We start from the raw sequence: 27408 nt of genomic DNA on the forward strand, positions 1-27408 counted from the left end.
GTAAATATGTTGTGATAATTTGATTTAATTGAAATTTTGTTAGAGAATTTGCGCCGCTAAAGCACCTAAATAGAAAAATATGTTATTGATTGAGATTAAATACCTTGAGTAGGCCTGTGTAAGTCAATATTTATTTTTACACGCTACATTAATAAATGTGTGTATAATCAATATCTTGGAAAGAGCCTTGGGTTGGTGGGTTGGTATAGGAACCTATAGGTTATTTTACCCCAGGGCCCTCTAGTGGGTTAAACCAGGTCTATGAGTATTGTAGGGATTATAAATTAGTCTGCATGCAGAGATGGACCCTCTATAACACTGTATTTTGTACTGTATATTGTACAGTCCATGACTGGGTTGCAGTTCATTTGACTTATTCTTCAGACCTGTCGTGACTGATTTAACTGTTCATGTGTCCCTATATTTACGCAACATATGCAAATTTCCACAATGCGACTGGTCCTGATGCCATAACGTCTGATGGTATGATTCAAGACGGTCTAGGATCACATTTTTGACGATAAACGAGTCACAGCATTTTACATTTCTTTTTTGTATACCTTCACCGGCCTTTAACGGACGGTTACTACCCGTTTGCAGGTTTGTGGTGGTTACAGACATGAAAACCAAATGGCCTAGCGGGCTCTCTTATGGAAAGCAGGGAGGGCACAGTGGGGCTACAGTGACATTTTCCCCACATGCAAAATCATGCAAAAGGTAAATACTGAGGCGGAGGGATACAAACACTATTGCAGAACATGGCCGTCACCTCCGTCATGTCCTCTCTCGCAGACCAGCCCCCTTCGGCGACACTGCACTCTGATTGGACGAGAGGTTCGCACGTCAGGTTCTTATTGGATTTCCGACGGGTCAATCACGGGCTAATGTCAATGACGTTGATCGTACACTGGGTACACTGTATCGCCTGGGTGGACAGTATAGTTACTTCAACATTAAATGGATTAAAATGCCGAGGATTCATGTAAATAGAGACGTCGCTTCAGCGTAATTAATTAATGCTTCTTAAATAAGACAGGTCACCTCCGGAGCGGCTGGTGGCAGGCCTATTTTCGATTTTTATCAGCAATATTTCAGGGTAAGTGGAGTGATACATTTCCTTCCTGCGTCTTTTTTCCTCGCACAGGAGCGGACCTGCTTGCTTTATAATTTAAATGTAACAAAGTAATAAGCAGCACTGTACTGATTTATATCACATAGAAGAACAGTCTACATTTGAATACGAAATATCCGTAGAGTGATTTAAAGTAGTGCGTGCTCCAGCTCGCATAGCCGAGTTCTATGGAGAGTGTAAGGAAGGTAATGGCTGTCCGTCGGACTCGTAACTAGAAAATTGTGAAATGGCCCGTTTAGAGTTGTTCGTCCTTTGCTCTGTACATCAACCCCATTTATAGTGTCTTAAAGGAGTCCTTTAGTTTCAGTGAAATGAGGACACGCGATCTTCCAGCCTGTCAAATTAGATCCTGTAGGGTACCTGTCTGCCGTCAGTGGGCCTACTCAGTCTCCAGACTCCATCTGTCATAATGTGTATAGGATATAGCTATGAGTCTTGCGCCCACTTTTTTTTTTTTTAAACTGTCATTTTAAGCTGAGGTGGACTCCACATACCAGATCTAACATGGTCAGTAGCGTAATAACATTAAGGAGGAAACAGACTAAACTGCACATGTAAGAGAGCTATTGTTCAAAGCTGTTCATCCAGCTGCATTTTTTCACCTCACTCAAACAAGAGCCTGGAGAAAAATGATCTTCTCCTGCACTGGTTTAAGTTTGTGTGTGTGTATGTGTGAGTTGATGAGATTTTGGTGTTGAAGTAGCTCAGATTTTGTACAAAAGACACAATAGACAGCAAGTAAAGTGCTTTTGCACGGCCTTATTTGCTGCAAGTATTCTTGAAGGTATAGTCTTTAACAGTAACCCCAGTCAGATTCAAATTAGGACACTGGTTATGGTTTAGCATTGAGTTGCATGTATTCAGTGGCTGGCTTGTGCATTGGAAATTAGCAGCCATGTTTTTTTGTGTGCCATCCCAGGGTAGATACCAAAGCTGTTGAGCTTAGAAGTAGGCCAGTTTGACAGAGTGATCCACCACTGTGTGCCATCCCTCCAGATGGATTTATGTCAACATCTGTAGGTAGTGCAGTTCCACTCAGATTTCTTCCACCAGCACAGGTTATCATGGTCTTTTTGGATTTAGTGCAAAATAATTATTTTTGGAAAGTTTGAAGTGAAGTTCTGTAAGTCTTGAAATGACACCTGGTTGTTTCTCTGACTGGCATCACAGCTGATCAACATATTGGCTGACTAAAATCTTCCCATCATCAACAAAACTGTTATATTGAAATGTCTAAAATAACTGAAACTTGCAGTTCCTATGGGTAGGACTTTGAGCTGACAAAGCTGTGAGTTGTTGCCAAGATGAGCCACTGTGCATTTCTCAAAGTCAACAGTAAAAATTCCTTAAGACAGCTTTCAGATTGTAAATTGTTAGCATCATTTCCAGCATGGGAATTTCCACCTTTTCACTTTAGATCAAATAAAGACTTCAGACAAAGAATCACACAATATTTTTTGATTTAGCAAAGATGTATATTATAATAATTTAATTAAAAAATTCAACAAAAAAATGATATTTTCTAGTTAATGTGAAGAAAATCAAAGAGGAGAGACTGGAATAGATGACATTTTAAAAAAATGTAAATTAACAGTAGTACACACAGACAGAAAAACACTTGAAACACTTAACACTTTAAATTTGCACTATTCTTTAAAAGCATTTCATGTTTCATATCTTCATGTTGGTTGAAATTCTTCAGGCATGTCTAGAAAGCTGCAATTCCTTTTTTGTTGGGTTGGAAGCTGAGTTCCCTTTTACTGCTTTCATAAGAGAGACAGCGATAAGCACAAGCATTTTCCATCCAAAACAAAGTTCACAGTGAGGGAACACTTCAACAGCATTTATTAGATATATGTCCAATCTCAGCAACAATTGTGTCTTTTTTTTCAAAGCTTCCTTGAGTAAGATACTCATCTCTCAGTTCAACTGATTTCAGCCTCTCAGATTTGAGGATTTGCTTCTCTCTTTTTTTTTTTTTTTTTTTTTTTTGGTTAGATGTCTGTGAGAGTAAACTGAATATCGTTTGGTTTTGGACTGATTATTGGATTAAGAAAAAGAATTTGACTCATTGGGAAATCATTATAGACATTTACCACATAGACAAAATGCTTAACAAGATAATCAGCATATTACAGCTCTAATATTGTGACGTAAATATATTAATCTTTCATTACTTAATGTTCCTTTGTATCGGCAGGTGTAAGGGTCATGCGTGGTTACAAAGACTACATGAGTGCAACTCAATCCTGTCCATCTTTTGATTGAGCCATTAAGGTCATCCTAAACCCCTGTCTAAGAGCTGTGGATGGGTAAACCCCGCTTCAAGTCACGTTTGAGGCTCTGACCACTATTTATCTCAGGGCTTTGGCACATTTCATTGGCTAGTGCATAATCTGCTAAAGGTCACTGCCACTAATTACACTACTCCAAAACAGACAGATGCCAACCCTGAGCTTGATTGTGCTCTCCTTTGTCAGAAGTATATTCAAGGGTTGCATAACCGTCACTTGGATGAATCGAATAACATATGCGCGGCTCTTTTCTTTTTTACCGGAGTGACCAAACGTCTGCCCTCTTCAGATAATGAGGCAAACTGGGCCCAGCCAAAAGTCGTTCATTTTCCACGGCTTCTATCTAGTGTCTTCGGATGTGTCTTTTAGATTGACTTGTAAACTGTCTCTTCTGCTTCTGTCTTCCTCCTGTTTGTCACAGAGCGAGTTTGGTTTGGCTGTACGCAGGGCTCAGTTTTAGCCAAGCGGCGACCTCATTATCTTTGCGTCCAATCAGTCCTCCGGCCAGCTCCTAATTGAGCCATCAGCGCCTTAAGGGGGAAGAGGAGGGATGAACGTGTCAATTACAGTAATGAGGGGACAGCCATGCAGAGGGCAAGCAGGGAGAGGAAGCCTAGACAGACGCCTTGCGGTGTTACCCCATTCTGGTCAATTCAAGCCTAATCAAAGATAATATTACAGCCTGACAGTGGCAAAGGTAGTAGAGTCAGTAAGGGAGAGCAGTTTTTAATCATTTTTGCTGCTAACAGTGGGATATTTCTATATGTCTTGTTGTGATAATTGTTTAGAGTTTGATTCCTAACAGTTACAGCTAATGAATGATATATGACGATACCCAGTGCTGCTGTGAAGACAGATTTAATGTATGAAAAGCTCCATCTTGGCTCAGCACAAACTGCATCATGGAGTATCGTGTTAGTTTTGCAGCCTATCCAAATTAATTGTTAATCTGTACATAATGTTGTTTCATAATGGACATCATTACAAGGGTTATAAACACTTGCAATGTCTCTTTACTGTTGCCACTATCACAGATAATTTACTGGCTGTGACCCACATTGACAAAGAACTGTTCATGGTTTTTTCATTTTTTTATGAAGACGTTAATATTATCAAAAAAAATTTGCCAAAGTGGATCCTTCTAAAGCAGTGATTCCCAATCAGATATACTTGGAAGTCTGTCAGAGTACTTCCGCAGTTACTAGAGGTTACCTCAGCCAATATGACAGTCAGTTAATAAATTAGTTGATCAATAGAGATTAATTAGTAACAACTTTAGCAATTGATTAATATTTGAAGACATTACATTGGGCTCTGGGAAATTGTCACGGACATTTCGTCACTTTTATGCGAATATATGGACTGAAAATCTGGTCTAAGAAATGTTAAAAAATACAGTGAGATCTCTTATTTTGTTTGACCAGAAGACCAAAACCAAAAACTAATTTGCTTTACAAATACATATAACAAATCCTGCCACTGGAGAAGCTGGGACCTGAACGTGTGTCAGATCTTTGTATTCAGATTAGTATTCCATTATCAGAGTTGCTGACTGTTTTTCTGCTGATCAAGTAATGAATTCCATAGACAGTGAAAACACAGTATTTTTATTGACAAATAATCTGTCTGTATTTATTATGGGTAACATCCAGTCCATTTAATAATTGGTGTATTGCTGCTGATACTATTTTAGTGTAGAATCAGTACATCTCTTCGTAGTAATTAGCAAGCAAGCGGGCAGACAAGTCAAAGTGGATCGCAAGAAGTGAAGGATAAATGCTGCTGCCATCCCAAGTCATAGTACAATGTGAACTTACTAAAAAATCCATACATGGATGGTAACTGGATTAGATGTCTTGTGTGCAGTCGTATGTGCAACCACAGATCTATGCCAGCCACTGTGGTGAAATACTACTGAAAAATTCCAGGAAAGTCATCCCATCTTCTGAAGGGGCACTTGGCCTCATCTGATAAACCTGTGGGCGTACACAGTCAAACATGTTTGAGAACCACTATTACAAAACACTTATTACTATTTGTACTTGATCAACAACCATGTTAAGCTGCAGTATTTTTGGAGTTGTCATATGCTGCTGTTGATGTCATACATGGCACTGATTAATGATGCTGAGATTTTTAGAGTCAAACCTAATATGCTGGATTTTATTACAACTTCTGATTAATTCTCAGGCTGGCCACTCACTGAAGTGTTGAAATGTGGTTTGAGGAGGCCCCATATGCACTCCAGTGGCGTTTTCATTTTTTCCGTCTGGCCTAACAACAATCCCACAGGAAAGCATGGACGTGGAGGGTCATGACTGGAGGGAAAAGTTAACACAATTGCCACAGGGCTGTGTCTGTGTGTAGGAAGGGGCACAGGGGTTTTTAGGGAAGGTAGTGTGTCTATTAGATGTAGGTTTGGTTTGTATTAGGGCAGTTGAAGATGTAGACAATGTGAAATGATGGTAAAAGCAGTTTGTTGTCAGTTGTCTCTCTTTCATCTGTGTTATTCAGGAGTTTTACTACAACAGTTTTCACTACAGCAGTGGGACTTGATTGAATTTTGCCTTGGGGTCCAATTGCAGTCACCCTCTCGTTTTTACTTCCAGAGGTGTGGTTGCTCCTACAAACAGGTTCTTATTACTCTCCTCTGCTTAACGACGTTAAACATACACATTCCAAACAACTGAATCACTAACAACAATAGTTTTACACTGAAGCTAAACACACTTGAAAATGTCCAAAATGACCAGTTAATCATAGTGGAAACAAACATCTAGGGCTGCAAACTAACAAATAAATGTTTATGATCGATTAATCTGCTGATAATTTTTGCCATATTTGCCAAAAAGTAAGACAGCTGTGAAAAATGACCCTTACAGTTTCCCACAGTGCAAGGTAACGCCTTCAGACATCTTGTTTTGTCCAGAACTCAAAGATCTTCTATTTATTATGAAGAGAAACAGAGAAAAGCGACAACTAGCCACATAGGAGATGTTCTAACCATCAAAAAAATAAAAATAAAATAATTAAGTGATCCCTAAAATAGCTGTTAATCATCTGTGATTAGGGAGCACTTGATTTGAAGTACAAGAGCAGCCACCGTAAATGCATTGCATTAGCATAGCACTCGACTTAATTCAATAAACTGTTGAAGCTTAAAGTGTGATTATTATATGATTAATTGTATAGTCCTACTGTAAACTTAATTCACACTTGTAGATTTAATTAAATTTGTGGGGTTGCTCATACTATTCTAAGTGAATTTGCATTCATCAGAATTCTGTAACTAATTCTACTTATAGTCCTAAATACAGATATTAGGTATTAGATACTAGATATTTGTTCATGCTACCATTGATAGACATCCAAAAAATAAATCTTGAATATTATATAAGAACAGTTCTGTCCAAATCTGTAAGATTTTCAGCTATAAGCTCTAAAAAAGCCAGTCACACCCGCAGCAATACATGGAGGAATATCATTGAATATCGTTGTTGAAACAAATACTTTCATTCTAGTAGTTCAGGCAGTGTGTAACATGACCGAGGGAGTTCTCAAGGTTTTCTTATTCATCATCTCTTCATTATTTTTATTTCTTATCATTCACAGTTTTTAGAGCTTAAAAAAATGTGTGGAGGAATTTAAAATATGGCCAGTGTGAAGAATACCAGACAGTAAATCAGACAAAGATGGTGAGTCAGTCTACAACAGAATCAATTAAGAACCATGAAGCTATTAATTTTTTCATCATTAATATGTCCCCTCTGATGCCATACAGATTGTACATCTACGAACAGTAATCATCATATGAGCATTGGACATCTTTTGATATTTGGTTCTTTACTTTTCATGCAGGTTTGTAGAGCAGTGTTATGATTTGTGTTAAAGGTTTTCATCTGCCCACGCTGAGTCTCTTCATGGAGACCTCCACTGAGGTGTCCCCCCACCCCCCATCAAAATAAAAATTAAAAAATTGGATATTTCACTGTGACTGAATGGCCCTCAAGGGACTTAAGCATCACATTTGTTGTTAAAAAAATAGATAAATAAATTTAAAAAACACACTGACTGTTTATTTGCACAAATTCTGATGACGCACAACAGTAAAGTTTTACCTCAATGCTCAGTGTGGGGTTGAAATAAATCAGTTTTAGCACTGATTAATCCATCAGTCTGCTCTATTTAGCCTATTAAATGTTAGCTGGTAAATGTTTATCACAAATTACTCAGAGATTTGTTAGAGTAGCTTATTATGTATGTTGTGTAGTAATAAATTATCATTTGCTTCATCACTGACAGGTGACATCACATAATCTAACTATGCAAATGTGGAATCTTGCATTCTGGGCTTTTAAGTTTTGCCTTTGTACGCTTGACATATAGAAGTAGTGCACTGGGTAGCATATATGGAGTAATTTAGGACACAGCTAGAAAGAAGAAAGAAAGACTCAGATTGAATCAAAATCTTTATTTAATTTAGAGCCCTTCCCCTTGACATGTTTGTTGATGGTGGGGTTTAGAATCTCTGTCTGTCTAAATCTCTCTCGACCTAAACTGAGTCTCAACAAAACTTACTACCTCCTAAAAGTTTTCACATCTTGAAATGCTTTCAACTGCATACTGGAGACTGAAAAACAGTAAATTAAACTGTACAAAGTGTTGGCTCAATAGATTATTAATTGTCTGTGCCCCCCGTCCTCATAATCAGACAGCATTGTTGTCTTCATTGTTCTCAAGTAATTTGACTGAACAGCACATGATTCACATCATCAGATATCATGGATTTATTTCCCTCACACATCCAGTCTTGTTTTCATGTTTGTGTATGTGTCTCTCTCTCTCTTGCAGGAGAGAGGTGTCGTCCTCCTCACCACAGCAGCTGCAAACAAGTTTGTCACTTTTGTCCCTGCTGAACAAACGATGAACTGAGGACCTCCTCAACCTCACACATCTCTGCAACACCCGCTCTTCACTTCACTGCTCGTCGGTAAAGGAGTCGACCACGTTGCCTCACCACACCTGGGCTGAGAAATGCGTGTGTGTGCGTATCCGCATGACTGTGTGTTAGTGTTTTTGGGCTGAAGTAAGAGGTACGCTGCATTTCGTCTCTCACCCTCCGAGAGGCACTTCTCTACTTGACCGACTACGACGTTTGTCTCCGCGACTGCAAAGCATCATGGGTAGGAAAAAGATTCAGATCCAACGGATCACTGACGAAAGGAATAAACAGGTGAGTCTTAATTTATCCTCCATCAGTTCATCTCTTTGTATTATGGTTTGGTTTATTTGGTATTATCAGAAGCTTTCAAATACATAAAGATGGTATCAGATATGTGATTTATAGAGTTTTTAAGTTTTTATAAAACTGCTTATGTTTTGACCAACATTTGAGGTCTTTGACAGCTTTTATTAAATGGGGGCTTTGAAGAAAATGTATACTTCTCTCAAAATAAGATATTGGCAGCCTTCTTCAAACCCATCTAGTGTACCTGAAATAACAGTTTTAAAGTTCAATATAAAGTGAGAAACATTTTTTAGCGGCTCACTGATCTTTCACACCGGTGTGATTTCATAATAATGGACTAAATTCTGTCACTTTTCTCATAGATACAAGTGTACTTGACAAGACAGTTAACACCTTCTAGTGAAGAGGCCTCAGTCTTCACTAGATGAACTGAGCAGACAAACCACACGTTAGTGCTTTGATTATCAGACTGATCTCACTGATTCTCGGGGTCATGAACAATTTTGTCAAAATTCTCTTTTGACTTATGTCAAAAGAGAATGACTTTTTATTTGTTCTTAGTTGAAAAAACAATCACCCCTGAAGGTCCATTCATTCTGCTTTTGGTCGTATCACATGATCTTCCTCAGTAGATGGAGTTTGACTTATTGTTGTTCTGTATTGTAGAGAATTGCTTGTCAATGTTGCCTTAAAGGTAGAGGTTGTTTTTTGTATGGCAATTAATTTTTGTTCTAAAAGCACACCATTTGCTCAGTGCAGCAATATGGGTTAATGTATGTCTCCATGGTAACCTGACTTAGAGGGAAAATGATCTGCTCAGTCTACATATGTTTAAATCAACCCTGCAGTTTAAATGGTGTGCAATTAAAGCCCTTTTCCATGTTGTCTCATAAAGACAAAAGTAAATGTGTTCTTAATACTGCCAAAATTAATCTTATTGATTGACTTTTGATTGAGTGGTGTGTGTCTCATTTCGAAAAAACAAAAAAGTAATCCACAAGGCAGCACAGTGTCAAAAAAAAAAAAACATGTTAGGCATTTATGGCACTATTTTTCCATTTTATAAAACAATATTGAAAATTATGGTCATCACAGACATGGAAAGGCTCAGTGTGTGAAGTGAAAAGAAACTGAGCATCAACTTAAAATCACGTCATAAGGTACAGTTTACTGATGTCATGCTGTGTGGTTTGTGGTATTGAGATACTGAGGTTTTTGTTCTTTCACTACATGTCTGAGGCACTAGGAATGTTTTACATGAGGAAATCATACAGTTAGGTCACAGTTTTTTTTTCCTCTGGTTCTGCAGAGTTTTTTCATTCTGAAACTACTCTAGCGTTGATTTATAGTTGTGTCATTGTCCCATTTAGACATCCATATTTTCTGTAGGGAAAGGTCTCTAGTACTGTAATGCAGGCTGTCCTCTCCCCAAGAGTTTGCCTTTTTCAGTTCCATTTGCTGTTTCCCTTCTCATCACAAGTTTTCACTGCTTGAGGCTGCTACCCCACTTCACAGTAGTGAGGATGTTGGATGGGTGACGAGAGGAGTCTAGGCTCTGCCAAATAGAGTGCTTTGTATCATGCTGAAAAGTTTCATCACATTTTTCCTCATGTTCGCAGTTTTTTTTCTCTGTCATGTGTCAATTTTTTCCAAAAGTGGCTTTCTTTCTGCTCCTCTGTTATACAGCCCAGATTGGTAAAAGCTGCATCAATTGTTGGATTGTTTGGGTCGATTCACAATCACAGCTGTGAGCTCTGTTCCTCCTTCAGGGTGGCTCTTTTTCTCTCTCCGACCAAGTTTCTTCTTGTTTGCTCGCTTGAGTCTGATGAGTAGTCCTACAAAAATGTTAATTTGAATTTTTCTTTTTTTCCCCTCTTGATAAACTTTTTGTGAACCATCGCAAAATGTTTTTTTAAAGTTATAATCCCAGTTACAGCTCCTCACAGCTCTGACTGTAAATTCTGCTCTGACAGATCCTGGACCATTTCAATGAGTAAATACTGTATTTGTTCCAATTTAAATCAGTAAATTGATCACAAGTGATTTCCAGTCAAATTGTTGTGATGTAAGGCATTTAGAAGAATTTGTCTGAAGCATAATTCAGTTGATAGTGTCACTGAAACATTGTTAAATAACTCAAAACATCTCAACATTTTGGCACTTAAAAATATACATATAATACAGAATCTGTTAATCTGTGTTACCATAATGTTGGCACATGCAAATAATTCAAAGTTTAAATTCAGTTTATAATTGCCCACCTCACCATTAACCAGTTGGACAACAGGAAACCAGTGAAAAAACTGTGCCTCTGTACTTTTGGCCTTTTGCTTTGGCGCTGAAAATGAACCTATTCACATTCCTCAAGTTTTTGTGAATGTTTTCAGTTGAACCGAGGAGTAAAATGTACATGTACAGCACGTTTTTGTATGGATCATATCTAGTGGCACCTGGAGCCACCAAGAAAAACGTGACTGGACAGTCACTGTAATTGTTAAACGTATAATCTATTTGTCATCCTCTTCTTATTTTAGTCATGAGCTTGAAAAATCAAGGGAAAAATAATGATTCAATGCAGCTCTTTTGACTACATGTATAGTAAATAGCTGTACTGCTTTGTGTGTCAATAGCAGAAGACCGATGTAGAATTCTCTGCTGTAGAGTTTTTATAATTAATTGACCCTGAAAAAGAAATGAGAAACATGATCAGAGAGTGCCTTCAGTGAGTTTTCTCACTGGTTTCTAAAAAGAATGTGTGGTACAAATTATTAGCCTCAACAAATCATTTCAGACCACTTAACCAAAACTCACATATAACTGTCGCCACTGTTTTCCCCTCAGGTGACATTCACAAAGCGAAAGTTTGGCCTGATGAAAAAAGCCTATGAGCTGAGTGTATTGTGTGACTGCGAGATTGCTCTGATCATCTTCAACCATGCGAACAAGCTGTTCCAGTACGCCAGCACTGACATGGACAAGGTCTTGCTCAAATACACAGAGTACAATGAGCCTCACGAGAGCCGGACCAACGCAGATATCATTGAGGTAAATCCATCACATCAGCAGTTTTTAGGCGATCTAAAAACTTTTGTTTGTTTATCGTCACTTTTATTTTTGCAGGGAGCCTGCACCCTAAAACAGAGTTAAGATGGCAGTTGATATTTATGGTCATTAGCTTGATACTACAGGCTTACTCCATGCAATCTGATAGACATGTAGTCATATGCTACATAAGTGACTGGGCTAGGTGTTTCATGAAAAACACCAGGATCAGTGAGGTATGAAGACGTGTATAGTTAGTTATCATTTAGTTGTGTTTTGATTCACTGTGAAAAGAAGATTCAAGAGTGAAAATATCACAGTTCTTACTACTATTGCATTATTCACACTTGGATAAGTTTGTTTTATAGATATTCCTAGCAATTTCAGTGACTCTCACTCATTTACTTTCTTTTTTGCTTATACAGACTTTGAGAAAGAAAGGCTTCAACGGTTGTGACAGTCCAGAGCCGGATGGTGAAGACTCCATTGACCAAAGTCCCCTAAATGATGACAAGTACCGTAAGACCACAGAGGACCTGGATGTTCTCTTCAAACGCTACGGAGTAAGTCATCTAACCTGCACTTGACACCTAATGTTCTCATATTTCATACAGAGTAAGCTGTAATTACTCTTTGTTCTGCTTCTCTTGACTGCAGACTTCTTGGTCAAACATTTGTCTGTTGTTATTCTCTGTTTGGCTTGAGTACACTGACAGGAAACAGCTACTGTACTGATGTGAAGTTCCTCTAATTGTTTGTTTCACACATTTTTTTTTCACTAGGTTCTTTTGCAGAAGGCAAGAAACCAGAGATAACTATTTTTTTCCTTCTGGCCCTATGTGTCCAGCTTTGTTTTCATTCCTCACAGCTGTATATACTTTATTTTTACTTGTATTACTATATGATGATGATGCTTCACTATATCTCTAAGTTAAACTTACCCAGTGGAATTAAATTATTGCTTTTTTAATTTTTTTTTTGTTATTTTAAAACACTAAATGTAGAAGAACTCCAAAGTGGCTAAAAACATCAGTTACTGCAGGTTATAAGGTGAAAAACCAGTCATGCTTTGGTCTCAAAGATGATGTCGCAGCAATGGAACTGTGAGTTTTCTCACAGTTAAAATGAAAAATTAAATTCTCACTTTCCATTTTGCAGCAGTCGACAGCTCCGCCCCAGACGTTCTCCATGCCAGTCACAGTCCAGGCATCCAATCAAAGCACACTGCAATTCAGTAACCCTGGAAACGCACTGGTAACTACCTCCTATGTCACATCATCGTCGCTCACGGATACCCACCTCCTGTCACCACAGCAACCGGCTCTTCAGAGAAATACGGTGTCTCCTGGGTTGCCACAGCGACCAGCCAGTGCAGGTGAGCAAGTGATATTCTGCTGAGTGTGGCAAGACTGAAGTCGTCTGTAGACTAACAAATATCAGCAGAATAAATCACCTACAATAAATCATTGTGGGCAAAAGTTTCTCCCTTTAGCTCAGTAATGGTTCTACTTTTACACTATCTGCTCTTCCTTAAATTCCACTTCATGTTTACCACCTTAAGAATAACATAATGATGATTGTAACCATTGTTACCAGTTGTTATTCACTGTTATTAGATAACCACAGACTTACAGTAGATAACATTATGTATCCACCTCCTCAATATTACAAGTAATGAGCTGCTTAATTCCTCAGGGAGAGGTGCACATTCCTTTACTCTTGACTAATCTGCTGTGTGTGACATTTGCTGAACAACTACTCCTACGTAGATTTAAAAAAACAAAAAAACTTTTGTGTTACCTTCTTAATTGCTTGTTTATAGCTTTACTGTTGGAGTCAATAACTGTGGCTTCTAATTACTGTAGAGTTTCTATTTCTGGATTATTAAAGATTCAAAGGTTAACAGTATGTGTAGTGAAACACAGGATGGCAGCCTCTTCAGGCTGTGCTAAAAGGTGCAATGTGTAATAAAGAATAATTATTAGAACAAGAGTAAATCTAAAGAAAAAATAAATATTGAGAATAAAAATTAGATAAGATAAAAAAAAAAAACGTTTTTATAATGTGTAAGTGTACAGCATGACTCGTCTGCACTGTAGATGGCCTTGTGCACTTTTCTTATTACATTTACATTACATTTTTACCAGAAATAACAGAAATATGTAGAGTGTATTTCAGAAAATGTGAAAGCCCCTAGTGTCCTTTTAGTTCTTAAGTATGGACTTGTGGAGGCTGCACAATAATAATCCTTTCTATTTATCAATAGGTGCTCTTCTCGGAGGCGACCTGAATAATTCAAATGGAGGATGCCCCAGTCCAGTCCGTGAGTACAACTATATTTGTTCAAAACCTGAACTGGCTTTATCCTTTAGTTATTTTCCTCTTTTTCATTGCTAAGTGTTCTCCTATAGTCTTGTCTGTATTCATCCCATATCCTTTCCAAGGTTCCTCCTCTCTTCCTCTGCACCATCTGTGATTGTGCCTTGGAGGGATCAGGGGATGCCATCAGTAACATCAACAGACATGCATGGGATTCCCAGTACTTCCCCTTGAACGTGTAGTCAGCTTTACAGATCATTATTCAACATTATGGCACACGTCATTTTTTTTCTCAACTGAAATTACGCTTTAGTTTCTTCTTTTAAATGTTTGCATTAGAAAATGTTTTTGTACACTCAATATTTAAGAGTGAAAATGAAATATCTCTTAGCTGCAAAATTTTATTTATTATTTGCAGAAACATAGATATCTCAAAGAAGAGACTGCATAAGATTTTCAAAGACAGATTAATATAAATCTGTCTTGATATTTTGTCTAATAATCTTTCTCTAACACAAAATGTTTGAACATCATCTATTTAGGTCTCATTAGACTGAGAATTTTATATTGCATGACATGATGTTGGCTTTTCAAAGACTTTATTCTGTCAACATTGACATGCCTTTCAAATTACTCTCAGAATAGAAAAGAAACCTCCAGGGGATTATTTTAACACAACTTCGAGTGCGCACACAGTGGCCATTCCCTGCTGTCTGCATTCACCTGTTTGATTTTCCTATTGATTTCTGTCTATTCGCACCTCTGTCTCCCCGCAGCTAATGGATACACTAGTGCCAGGGCCTCCCCAGGCCTCCTCACCGTTTCCAACGGCAACAGTCTGGGGAAAGTAGTTCCGGCCAAGTCTCCACCCCCACCTCCCAGCCCCCAGATGGTCAACAGCCGCAAGCCAGACCTCCGAGTCATCACCTCACAGGGCGGAAAGAGCCTCATGCAGATGGTGAGCTTAACCAAGCCGAACTTGTGCTGTCTGGGTCCTTTTGGTTAACATTTTGATCCTTTAATGATGACACTGTACAGGGCATAACTGTTCTCACTTCTATTTAAAAGCTAAGTTAGGTGAAATTGTTAAGAACTAGGGATAACAAAGAAAAGACATACCTGAACCTGAAACCCCTGAGGATTTCATCAGAGACATGAGAAGAGATATAAGTGAGATGTGAAATTACACAGAACACATGGACTTTATGCTGATTTATCAAATGAAATCCAAGAATCCAAGAAATGAAGGTGAACATTGTGTCAGAGGCTGTTTGCCATCATTTTTGTTTTTAGTAGAGACTGGGGGGGGGCAGAGATTTGTGCTACACACATGAGATCCAACAACGGCTCTTTATTTAGTCTGGCAAAGTTTATAAAGTCTTGGATGAATCAGCGAACTCCCACTGACATACTGATGAGATTTCTCATAACCTGAACATTTTCATAACTCTTTGAACTCAGAGGTGCACCCATTTTTACTTATAGCCACTGTTTGATGGTGTATACCAGCCACCAACCGTTGTAGGTCATGAAAACAATATTTCATTTGAGATTGAAAGTTCATCCTTGACCTTGGACATAGTCGTTGCCAAAACAGTGTCACTGGAGGTTTTGATGATATCACACAATCTTCCTCAGCAGATGAGTTTGTCCTGTTGTAATGGATTTGTTCATTTTCAAATTTCCAATTTTTTTCAGACCTCAAGCTGCTTTAATCAGTATTTTTATTTTTACAATGACTGTGAAAGTGTCACTCCTCAGGAGGTAAACCGCCAGATGTTTTCTCTGTTGTTGGTTGAGAACAAAACAGAGTGAATATTGTGTTTACATTCAATAGTTGACTAGAAACATGACTCCAAATGATTGATAATAGTTTCATGTCTGTTTGATGTAGAAATAGACACTAATGTGTTTACAGTTTATTGCTGTTCTCCCAAGTGCCCCCCCCCAAAAAAACTAATGCTCTAAGGTTAGGTTTTAGACTTCTCCTCCATGTTTTCTTCAAAACTGGGACATAAAGTTGAATATGAAGATTCTGTGATACAATCAAAAGCTCTTAAACAGGCAGAGTGAAGGTACTGTACCGCCACACATTTAACGAATAGCCTGCACAGAATTATGTCAATGTAAACTTTGCTAAACAAACTACCAACATCAGCAAAGTACCTGCAGTAAGTGGTTTTATTATTATTTTCCCTTTTTTTTAAATGACTCTATTAACTTTTAGTCACATACCTGAATCAGAGTTGTAACCCTCTCTGTCACCACCCTTTGCAGACAGAGGATGAGCTGGAATTGGTAAACGAGGTGATTTTTCCCCACGTCAGTCACTCGCATGAGTCAATGACTATTGACTATCCGCACATTATTAGCATGGTTACAATACTGTACAAGAGTTTGTCATCGTTTTTTCGGTCTTGCTCCACTGACATTTCTTGGGATGGTCTTCAGTTTGTGGTTCCCTGCCCTGACTGCATGTCGTTCAGGGCTCATAGTTGTGTCATTTGAGCATTTTTATAGTGCTAGGATCATGATCTCCGTGAAAAAAATTGAAAAGTCTGTGTAATATAGACCTTCACAGTGATCAACAGAATTGTCCTTGAGTGATCCCATCAGTTTTCAACAAGGCCCATTTACTTCATCTTATGATTCCACTTAAAGCATGGGTGTCTTTTTTCACTTGGCATCAAGGTGCGAAGCACCACAGAGCATGTTCCCTGTTCACTGACACTCACACCAACTCTCATTGTCACCCTCAGCCAAAATTGTCAATTAGACATGTTAAAAAACAAATAACTGGCATTACATTAAAGGCATTTCACTCAACGGTTTTCCTCAGTTACATCTTTATATGTAGCTCAAAAGCTTTGACAACAAAAACAGAACATGTTAACTAATTATTTGATATTTCGGGAATCTGTGCCTCCTAATCTATGTTGTGAAACCAGATAATAACTGCTTCAGTAGCTGTTTAATCAGTTAGTATGTTTATTAATAGATACTACTTTAAAAATCTCAGTCATTTTTTCAACATTTTCTGGTTTCAGCTTCTCAAATGTGAGGATTTGATGCTTTTCTCTGTCTTATAATAGAATGAACTGAATCTTTGGGGTCTGGACTGTCTGTCAGATAAAAAAAAAATGAAATGAATGAAAATAATCTTTAGTTACAGCCCTGTAAACTTGGTAAAATAAAATCATTATTTACATCAAAATAATAAGAATTGTAATAAATTGAGAAAGATTGTTATCCTGTAAAATCTTATTTTAATTTAAGCTGAATTTACTCTGAAAGAGGGATGGTGGTCGCTGCCCTCTGCCACTGCTGCTGATCGTCATTTCCCTGTTTTACAATTCTGCTCAAAGTTGACAGGCAGGAATCTAATTTTCCACAGGATAGTGATTCATTTTCATCACTCTCACCCCGCCGCCCCTCCTCACTTCTTCACAAAGGCAGTTAATTGAATCTGGCCCCTCTCTCCGGTCTATCTCCTCCTCCTCTTTCTCTGTAAATTCAGTGTTACAGTCATACCTCTAGCTGAATGTTTCCTCTCAGGGTGATCAGTCTCACAATATAGAGGAGTATTTCCAGACCAGAGTTATTGTATCTCTGGCCTTTTATATGCAGATCTTTTGTTTTTTTTCTACCACAAAGAAGCTCAGATTGCTTTTATCTGTGATATAATTCAGCCGAACCAGGCTCTGGAGTGTTGTGCTTCTACAGAGATTTCTGTCTTTCAGCTCAGGTATATAATAATAAAATCTCATGGTAGTAGTTTCTCAAATCTAGTAGCATGTCTTTTGCACCTGTGTCAGAGAAACACTGAATATTTTGTCATTTAAATGTCTGGCTTAATGTGCAAACACTGAGCAGGCAGCAGGTTTGAACCCCATTAGCCTTCTCTTACAGTGAATGATTGAAACATAAAAAGTATAGCGTACTATAGTGGAGTGCACCCAAGCAGCAAACTGTAAGGCCTTTAGTGACATCCACTGGAGAAACATGAGATTAGCTGCACATTCAATTAAAAGTTCAACAAGATCTTGGTCATAACAGTTGCAGATATAACTTTCAGTGCTTGTTTTAATCTGTTTGAACAACTGGAGAGTTATAATTTATCTCAGTAAAACCATTTGAGTTTATTCTGATATGTTGTCAGTCTCTGGAAAATAGAGTATAAAATACAGCATGTACAGTCCGTACAGTATAGGAGATAGTATTACAGTTGAAATGATTAGTTGATAAATGATAAATTGATCTGTTGGTCTGTTAATGGAAAATTAATCTGCCACAATTTGAAAAATATATTTTTTTAAGGGAAGGGGAGATTTGTTGGTTTTTATTCTAGTCCTATGATATTAAACTAAATATTTATGAGTTTTGAAACAGATAGTTGAACAAAATATGAAATTTGAAAGATTTTTTTCCACAAATTTCCAACATTTTGTAGACCACACAGTTAATCAATTAATCAAGAATATAATGGACAGGTTATTTGATAAATTAAAGTGATTGTTAGTTGCAGCCCTATTGTTACCTAAGTACATGATTGAAAAATTTGTATGAGAAATTAATCTGGAATTTTCAGAATAATTTTATCATTAGATAATTAACAAGCAGTAAATACAGTAATTCACATTGTGATACCTGAAGTTGAAAATGACAGACCTCATTTTAGGTTTTGTTTTTTTAAGTTGTCTTATTTTGTTTTTTTAACATGTAACATTTACATCTGAAACACAAATGTAATGTAAATAATTTATGTCAAGCTTGTTCGCTTAACTTAAACCTAGTCTAACACATAAACATAACTGAGGGTTGAACAGATTGCCTTCAATGTAATACATCAACATTAACGGCTCACTCAGAACTGTTTTTGATGCATGTCATCAAGAACCTCCTGATAGTAAATCCATTCAACTCTGAGATTTACTTGACTCGGTTCGTCATTATTAATCCAGCCATAAGCACATTGTCATTCCCAGCATGTTGGAATTTACATTATTGAAATAAGTTAGCTAGCTTTAGCTTTAGGTAACATCTTAAACATCTTATCTGGTTCTTTGTTTCTGCTGTGACTGACATGCTGCTGTCCTCTCTGGCAGAATGCCCAGCGGCTGGCAGCTGGAGCCCAGGTGGCACAAACCCTCACCACACCGGTGGTCTCTGTAGCCACACCGAGCCTCCTGGCACAGGGGCTGCCCTTCTCCGCCATGCCAACAGCATACAACACAGGTGAACCAAACATACTGTGTGAGCGAGCGTATGGTGAAAAGATAGAACCTAGTGTTAGAAAATAAACCAGTAGAAATAAAAGTCTTGTTGTTGTGACTCTTACGTTCTTTTTCCTCTCTCAGAGTACCAGCTGACCAGTGCAGACATCACTGCTTTACATGCACTGGCATCACCTGGTGGCTTGTTGCCAACCAGTGTGTCCACATGGCAACAGCAGCAGGCTGTTTCCCAGCAACCGCAGCAGCAGCAGCAGCAACAACAGCAGCAGCAACAGCAAACACAGCAGCAGCAGCAACAACAGCAACTTAATCTTGCATCACTCAGCAACTTGGTGTAAGTCCTCTCTTGTTTTCTCATCTGTGCTGCGTCTCTTCTTCAAACCTGGTTCTCCTGTTGCTCGCAGCCAGTGTTGGGGATGACGGTGGTGGGGCGATGGAGATACTTCTGGCGAACAGCATGATGATAGATCTCAGTCTACTTATAACCTTCTTAATGCTGACACACTGAACTACTGACCCTCCCAGGCAGCTTGCATGATATCCATACCATAACCTTATATGCAAACAATTCACACTTCACTTTTTGGTGAATTGGTCTCTCACCAGCATCTCACCATCTCAACGTCTTCATAACATCAACCTGAACACAATTCAGTTTTTATGGTGGTGATACACCTCAGCAAGATGAAATGATGTGCAGTGTTTGGAGGGAGGAAGAGAGATTACTGTCTCAAAGAAATTAATATACAAGTAGCATTCAGGTAACTAGTCCCAACCCTAATGTAATACACAGCTCATGCATAGACACCATTTCAGTAAATTAAGAGAACTTCATAAAGGTTTATACAGTGACAAGTTTTACCTCCTCATTCTTATTAAGATGTGACAGTGACTGGCAGCTTAAAATGACAGTATTTAACAAAGAATGTAAATTTAAAGAGCTACACAGCTTTTTCTTTGCATATTCAGTACACATTTTTCTCGGGTAAGGTTTGATAAATAGCTGCAGTCTGTAAGTACAAGTAATAAATGGTTATAAAAGGAATGAGTGTGGAGATAAAACATGAAAATAATGTTTGAGAATTCATATATTCAGGTATAATATTGTCACAAACCTCATATTGGCTAGACACATATCTATAGTCACACCGTTGTTTTATGGCCTTGCAACTTCAGGACTTAACAAACCTCCATGTTATTTTATCTCCAAGTCAAAATTTAATTCAAAACTTTACTGTGAAGAAGTGAAAACCTCTGCCATCTGTGAGAGATGCAGTAACTCCATTTGATTTTAGTGCAATTTTAATTACAGGTAACTTTCCAGATACAAAGTCAAAGGCAGTGTCAAGTTAATGGCACTTTATTCTAGGAAGTATTTAATTAAAGTTCTGTTGTGCTGGAAACACCAATGGCAGATATTTAAAGACTAAGTACTGTATTAGAGAACATGTTAAGAATAATGTTTAAGTAGTGCTGCATCAGTATCAGTGTGACAGAGCACTGCTGGTTTCTCAGGTTTGGGTTTTTGGTGGCATGAACACCAGATCCTTGAAGTGTGTTCTCTCCTCTTGTCCACAGCATGTGGGGCGTGGACAAACAGAGCAGCGAGCTGTCTAGCCAGGTGTCCAGTCTGGCTGCAAATCTGAGGTGAACAGCCACTACTAGTGTGTTGCGTGTGTGAAATGTCATGACCTTGTCTGTAGGGGGTGTTTGTAGTCCATTTTATATTTGAAGGGCTCCTGTCTAAAGCCAACCTACATACAGTATACAAGCCAGAGAGGCAGCCATACATTTATTTTAGTAACTTATAACAAACTTTCTGAACCTTTAACTCTAAAAATATGAAGGTTCTTGTCATTTTCATCATTGTCATCAAAGACAAGGAGAATGCAACTTTTCAGTAAGGGCTTTTTAAAGATACTCATATACTATAAGATAAAAGACAATGCACAAGCTATATGAAATTAAAATATCTGGTCTAAATAGTAATTTCTTAACACTGTGGACACTGATTTTGATGAGCTTTTTAAACTCTGCACATATCTGTTTGCTTTTGATCAAAAATGTAGTTACTGAATTAGGTTATTTCTACCTTAACACTGCAGCAGTGGTTACCTTTATGCACAGATTTAAGAATACTGCCATTTCTAAGCTATTATGTGTGTAGTCAAAAAATTTTAAGCCCTCTGCTTTGAGATATCAAACTGTCAATTTCCTTATTTTCTTCCCTCATATTTTATGCTGTAATAATTCTTCATTTAAACAGGATACTGCTTTATTAAGAATGAAAAAGGCTGACCTAGATGTTACTGACTTTTTTGCATTCACTCTTGTGTGCATTTGTGTCTTTAAGGGCCACCATACACACTGTTTAGTGAGATACAAAGAATGTCACGCGTTTATTCTTGTGTAAATGCTTCATGCACTGTGTTTGTAGATCAGAAAACAAGATTTTCAGGTCTGGATTTTTAATATAAACTGGAACAAAAATTCAGCAGATTTAGGATCTTTGCGTTTCTGATGCTAAAACATTATTAACATTATTGCTGTTGTTGCAGAAACCTTGCTCGCAATAATGTTTCACACTTTTCTCCACACATGCCTTCTAATCCACCTCTTCCCTTTTGATTTGGGCTCCAACATTTTTTCTCCCACACAGTGTTGGCTCTCCGTCCAACCTGCTCTTGGGTAGAGATGAGTGGTTGGGCCGGTACTGTATCACACTTCCTTTTTCCTGTGTGTCTGTGCGCTTTTGGCTGGCTCCCTTCCTTAAGCATGTCTGGTGCTGTCTGCAGTCAAACAGGAAAGAGACGTAGTTCCGGTTTCCGCCATGTTCTCTAACCCGAGATTATTTTCTGTTTATCATTTGTAGTTTCATCATATCATAGCTGACTCACTGCGAACCACCCTGTCACACAAATCATTTCATGCTTCCTGGGCTGTTCTGTTGATCTTTTGGGAACAGTGGGGGTGTTAACTTCTGCTTTGAAAAGGCTCAAAACTGATTGGACTGTTGAATAATAAAGTGTGGCTTTTCCTTGTTGGTGCTGTGCCTTGTAATGTGGGTTTTTGTCTTGATGCGAGTGGCCCTCCAGCTTCTTATGTGCCTTTGCCAAGTGGCTAATCAATCAATCAATGTGTTTTTTCCTCACCTTTCCTCTTTATTCTGCCCCTTATCTTCCATTTTCTTCCTCTCTCTGTTCTCCGTGACTTTTTTCTCAGGCCGGTGACCCATATACCTCAAGGCGCCATGCTGACCGTTAACACAAATTCTAGTGTGAGCATCAAGTCAGAGCCCGTCTCGCCCGGCCGGGATCGCAGCACCCCTTGCCCTCCTCCTTCCTCCACCACGCCGTCCTCGACCTCAGGGGGAGCCATCTTGACCGCTCCGCCACAGTACCCCGGCTCCCTGCTGTGCCTGGAGCCCCCGACTGGCCGCTCGCCTGCAGACAGCGTGAGCAGCAACGCCAGCTCCTTCGAAGGCAGCGATCGCGATGACACCGGTGCAGCCGGTGGAGGCAGCGGTGGCAGTGGAGGCGCAGGTGGTGGAGGTGCAGGTGGAGGCGGCGGCAGTGGCAGCAACAGCACGGCCGGCACAACAGGTCCCACCAGCCGGTCCGTGCCGCCCGACTTTAGCCCATCGGCCGAACTCCTCAGGGCGTCAAACGAGCCAGAGCAGGAGGGAGGAAACATTAAGCGCATGAGATTGGACACCTGGGTCACATAGAGGCACCAGCACCACCTCCCTGCACACACCCCCGCGCCCCCCCTGCCCCTGTGAAATTATGGTGACACTTAAACACCCACAACACACACCCTCCCCACTCATCTTTAACCCCCCACTGCCCCAACCCCACTGCCATGTGACACTATCATCACACATCTGCCTCTTTCCAAAATTATACAACTCAGCTGCTGGCACCCAGACTTATGAGGCTTTGCCAAAAAAAAACCCATAAAAAAATAAAAATAAAAATAAAAATCTTTGTGGGGATCATGCTCTGAGTAAGGGGTGGATGGCTTAATGCTCAGCTGGATATTTAGGCCCCTTGAATAGAGGGACAGTAGATTTTTAAAGCCTTCTTGCTTGAATGGACTCCCGTATAGTAATTTCTTTTAGTAGAAATAAGATGTTCTTTTTGCAATCTGACGAAACCATAAAAACATTTCTCTTTCACATGGTTTCTGCATCACCTTGTATTTACACTGAGCTCTGCTACATTGTTCACAATGTGATTTGTGGCTTGTCAACATTATGGGCCTTCTGCCGTATGACTTGCCACTTCCTGTTCTTTGAAATCCATTTGGATTGTGTGTGTTGTCCATTCTTCCATGAGTAACTTCCAAACTGCACTATTGGAAATAACTTTATCTGGACACGTTTGAGGACTGAGCATCTATCTGGCACTGAGCAAACAGACTCAAACAGGGTTTTCTAGGTAAGGATACTTCACTGTAAATGGATTTTTTCGCTGCCAGAGTTATCGACCTCGCACACCAAGGCAGGCCCAAGCCCTCAGGTGGCACTCTGCGGCTGTGGAGTGGAGCACCTTGCCAGAGTGCCAATATCAACCTCTCTTTAGGGAAAAAAAAAATGCCAAATGCCTCTCGCACAAGGTGGTGCAGGGACACTGACGAATTATCACTCACGGAAAACGACGAGAACTAGAAAACTGTCGATGCTTTTCAGGCTTTGAGTTTGTTGTCACACTCTCTCCTCAGACTGGGTGCTCCTCCCGTCCTCTCACCTCATCTCTAGTGGAACTTGGATGGAAATTGTCGCAGCAGAAATCCAGCCAGTCACTCAGCGTATAACCAGAAGTAGATGCCATCCAGTTAAAAGCATAGTATGAGTTTTTTGAGCCTCTGGTGGCTTTTTTGGGGTAGGGAAGTATTTGGTTCTTTCAGTCCAAGTGTTCTCTATCTGTTGGTATTTTAAAAAAATCTGTTTTGAAGGTCCGTTAGTCGTCCAGAAGTAGGAATTCTGACTTTGTATAAAACTCACTCCTTATACAAAAGCTTTGATGTCCTCTTTAGCTCTCTCTAGCTCTCCTTAGCTCTTTGCTGTGTTTCAAAAAGTGAAAGGAAAAAGACATTTTCTATATTTCTACCGCTTCAGTTGGCGACAAAGTACAATAGCTTTTCAGCTTCAACAATGTGTATGTACATATGAATATATTTGCATAGACTTTGCTAGGTATCCCTAAAAACAAGCAATGTGTTGATTCTCAGTGGATCTGTTTGCATATATGAGTGTGAATTTGATATGTTTCGAGCTACGGTGCAGGGGTTACGCCACACTAGGTAGTGCTGGTGGATCGGACTTGTTTCAGTAAACCTATTTTATGCTAGTGTTGATGGTGTGTGCACTTTCTGTCTTCTCACTCACAGAGGCCTGGCTTGGTTGTGGTGTCATCATATTCTCCTACCACATATTTTTAAAACCCACGATCTAAGTAAAATTGTCCACCTTAATAACACAAAGTCATTATTAGGACACTGCCATTCACACATAGTGTACTTAAGAGACAATACACATATTTTACGCATATTTTGATCAACCATGTAAAATCTTTTCCACATTTAAGAGACACAGATTATGCCTTTTTTTGTTTTGAAATTAAGTCAAGAAATTGGCTACCAAGTGCTGTGTTTGTTGTTTAATTGTATATTTTCTAGTACAACCATTTCAAGTTTGTGTATGAGTGTGTGTACACAGGTTGTTTATGCCTACAAGCAGGACGTCGCTCCTGATTGCTTGACTTTTTTTCCCTTCCTCCAGTTGATGCTGTAAGTGCAGACTGGTGTTTCAGCTGCTGTTTGTTGACTGTTGATTATCTACTTAAGCAATCCTACACTTTTAAGTCAGCGTGGGCGAGGCGGCTGCTTTATGAAGTGATGCTGTTTGGTGCGATTAGTTGCAGCCCACAGCGCAGTGTGCAAAAGCAGTGCTTGACACAGACACTGTGGGTTTGTGGCGAGTGCCGGGGAAAAAAACAAAAAAACAAAAAACATCACAGTGCTCTATGACCTTTTCACGAAGGTGAACACATGTCTAACGCCAGTATTGTTGATGTTTTCCATGATCAGGTCATTTTTCCGTCCTTCATTCCGCAGCATGGCGGGTAGCTTTTTATTCTGCTGATTTCAGGTTATTAGTGTTTTCTTTTTTCAATCAGCACTGGAAAACAATTTAACCAACACTTTCAATAAACTTATGTTGGAGAAACTTTGAAGCTACAGCCAGCAGCTGGTTAACTTAGGAAATGATAGGATCAGCCTTTATTGTAATACATAATATAAAGGCCTATATCATTACATGTTGTAAACTCTTGGCCAAATGGCTGTAAGGCCATTTACAGGCCAGGAAGTTAGTTGGAATAAAATCCAATATTAACTCTCAACTTGTAATCAATTAAGCTAATTTAAAAGTAGCTATACATAAGTTTGTTTGTTCTGACTTCATAACACTGCAAAAGTAGCAAATTTAGGCTAATTAAGTGATATGGTAACAAGGTTAACAGTGGGGTTTACTTTTACATTTCAATTTTTGTGCAAATCATACAAGCAATATAACATGATAATTATGAGCTTTAGAGGATCTGGTAGGCACATTTTGTTACCATCAGACAAAGCCAGACTAACTGTTTCTCCCTGTCTCCTGTCTTTATGCTAAGCTAAGCTAACCAGATGCTGGCTGTAGCTTCATATTTAATGGGCGGATAGTATCAAATCTTTGTGAATGAGCATATATCCCAAAATGTCAGACAACTCCTTTAAAGATTCAACAGGTGCCCTCGGACAGCTAACAATCTCCTCTTTTACCACACAGTCATTTCCATTTTTACAAAAATTAATTTCCATAGAAATTCTTTTTGTTTGTGGGCGCTGATGGTTGACTGAAATGTGACACCACATCGATTGGCTTTGGCATCCTGCCTCTCACAGGTTTGTTCATGTACAAAAAGGTTCTCTGTCCAATCTAGCAGTGTAGTCACAAGACAATCTATATGAGAAATGAAAACCTGCACCCTGTTACTTGTTGTGTACAATGTTTTTTAGAATCTCACTATTTTTGGATTAATTTGTGCTGGTGACAGTTCCATTGTCTATTATTATAATGATATTATTATGGAGCTTTTATTTTATTGCGATTTTGTGTAGGATAGCCAACTGTTTTTATTTTCTCTCTATTACTTTACTTTCCTTATCATAAACATATAGTACTGGTTTCCTTTTTTGAAACAACTTGCTGAAAATTGCACGATCAGTTATTGTGGTATTAGCAAATGCAATGAAGGAAATACCAGTTAAATGCTGCAATTTTAATTAAGATATAGAATATATTTATAAAAACGGGAAACAACTGAAATTAGTAATTCATGAAATTTGAAAAATGTAAATGCATGGGATACAGGTAACAACTAAAGTTATGTTACGTACAGTAATGATAAAGGACATGCATCACAAATGAGTTTTAAAACAACTCAGAATAATGTAGCATATGAAATACTAAAGATGAAATTTATAGCTAATATATTGTGTTGAGCTAGTCTGCTTTGGGTTTTTGTTGTAAAGAAAATATTTCTTTTTGTTGTTTTTTGAGAATGATATACAATTTGTGTATATTTTCATATACAAAGTATGCACTGATATGTTATTGAAATTCTATACCGCTTTTACAAAAAAGTGTTTGTTGTACCAAAGTATCCAAGTCCCTTGAAACCTTATCCTTTTTGCGTATGTTTTACCGTATTTTATATATTAAATAGACAAATTGAGTGAAATAAACTAGAATCTGTGGTTTGTTTTCTTAACTGTCATAAACTCTGACTGTTTACTGTGTAACAGAATTAAGGACTAAGCAGCAACTGAGTGAACGAATCAACATCTGATATACTATTATATTTTTTTAAGTACTGATGAAATCCAGTTAATGATCTTTCACCCTAGTATTATATATATATATATATATATATATATATATATATATATATATATATATATATATATATGTATATATATATATAGTCCAATAAGTCTGATACCAAACATATATCAAAGATGCTAAAAGGGTGCTAACAAAGTGCTAGCAGGATGCTAACAGGGTGCTAACGGTCACTGTGCTTCAGTGATAAA

The 27408-nt window shown here is 38.5% G+C and overlaps 1 protein-coding gene across 5 annotated transcripts; it reads left to right on the forward strand.

Annotated features, from left to right (window-relative positions):
• Positions 1-880: 880 nt before the first annotated feature.
• On the forward strand, positions 881-27060 carry LOC108879472 (myocyte-specific enhancer factor 2D homolog). 5 transcript variants are annotated; one of them, XM_018670746.2, is made up of 13 exons: positions 881-1096; positions 8278-8659; positions 11516-11719; positions 12142-12279; positions 12875-13091; positions 13983-14039; positions 14812-14993; positions 16313-16342; positions 19141-19270; positions 19393-19603; positions 20848-20916; positions 21929-21979; positions 22492-27060. In XM_018670746.2, exons 2-13 carry the CDS (start codon positions 8606-8608, stop codon positions 22994-22996), a joined length of 1848 nt encoding a protein of 615 aa, XP_018526262.1. In that variant the 5' UTR covers positions 881-1096; positions 8278-8605; the 3' UTR covers positions 22997-27060. The 5 variants fall into 5 exon arrangements, with proteins under 5 accessions (XP_018526262.1, XP_018526267.1, XP_018526268.1 ...); XM_018670751.2 differs by lacking the exon at positions 21929-21979 and having other exon boundaries at positions 882-1096; XM_018670749.2 differs by lacking the exon at positions 16313-16342 and having other exon boundaries at positions 883-1096.
• Positions 27061-27408: the final 348 nt, after the last annotated feature.

The sequence above is a fragment of the Lates calcarifer genome, linkage group LG3, assembly GCF_001640805.2.
Source record: "Lates calcarifer isolate ASB-BC8 linkage group LG3, TLL_Latcal_v3, whole genome shotgun sequence".
NCBI lineage: Eukaryota > Metazoa > Chordata > Actinopteri > Centropomidae > Lates > Lates calcarifer.

Bases quoted from the DNA above. Each gene is read 5' to 3' on its own strand.
- LOC108879472 (XM_018670746.2), top strand. From the start codon at position 8,606: ATGGGTAGGAAAAAGATTCAGATCCAACGGATCACTGACGAAAGGAAT. The intron at 13,092-13,982 runs GTGAGCAAGTGA...ATTTATCAATAG, and splicing joins ACAGCGACCAGCCAGTGCAG to GTGCTCTTCTCGGAGGCGAC. The intron at 16,343-19,140 runs GTGATTTTTCCC...CCTCTCTGGCAG, and splicing joins AGCTGGAATTGGTAAACGAG to AATGCCCAGCGGCTGGCAGC.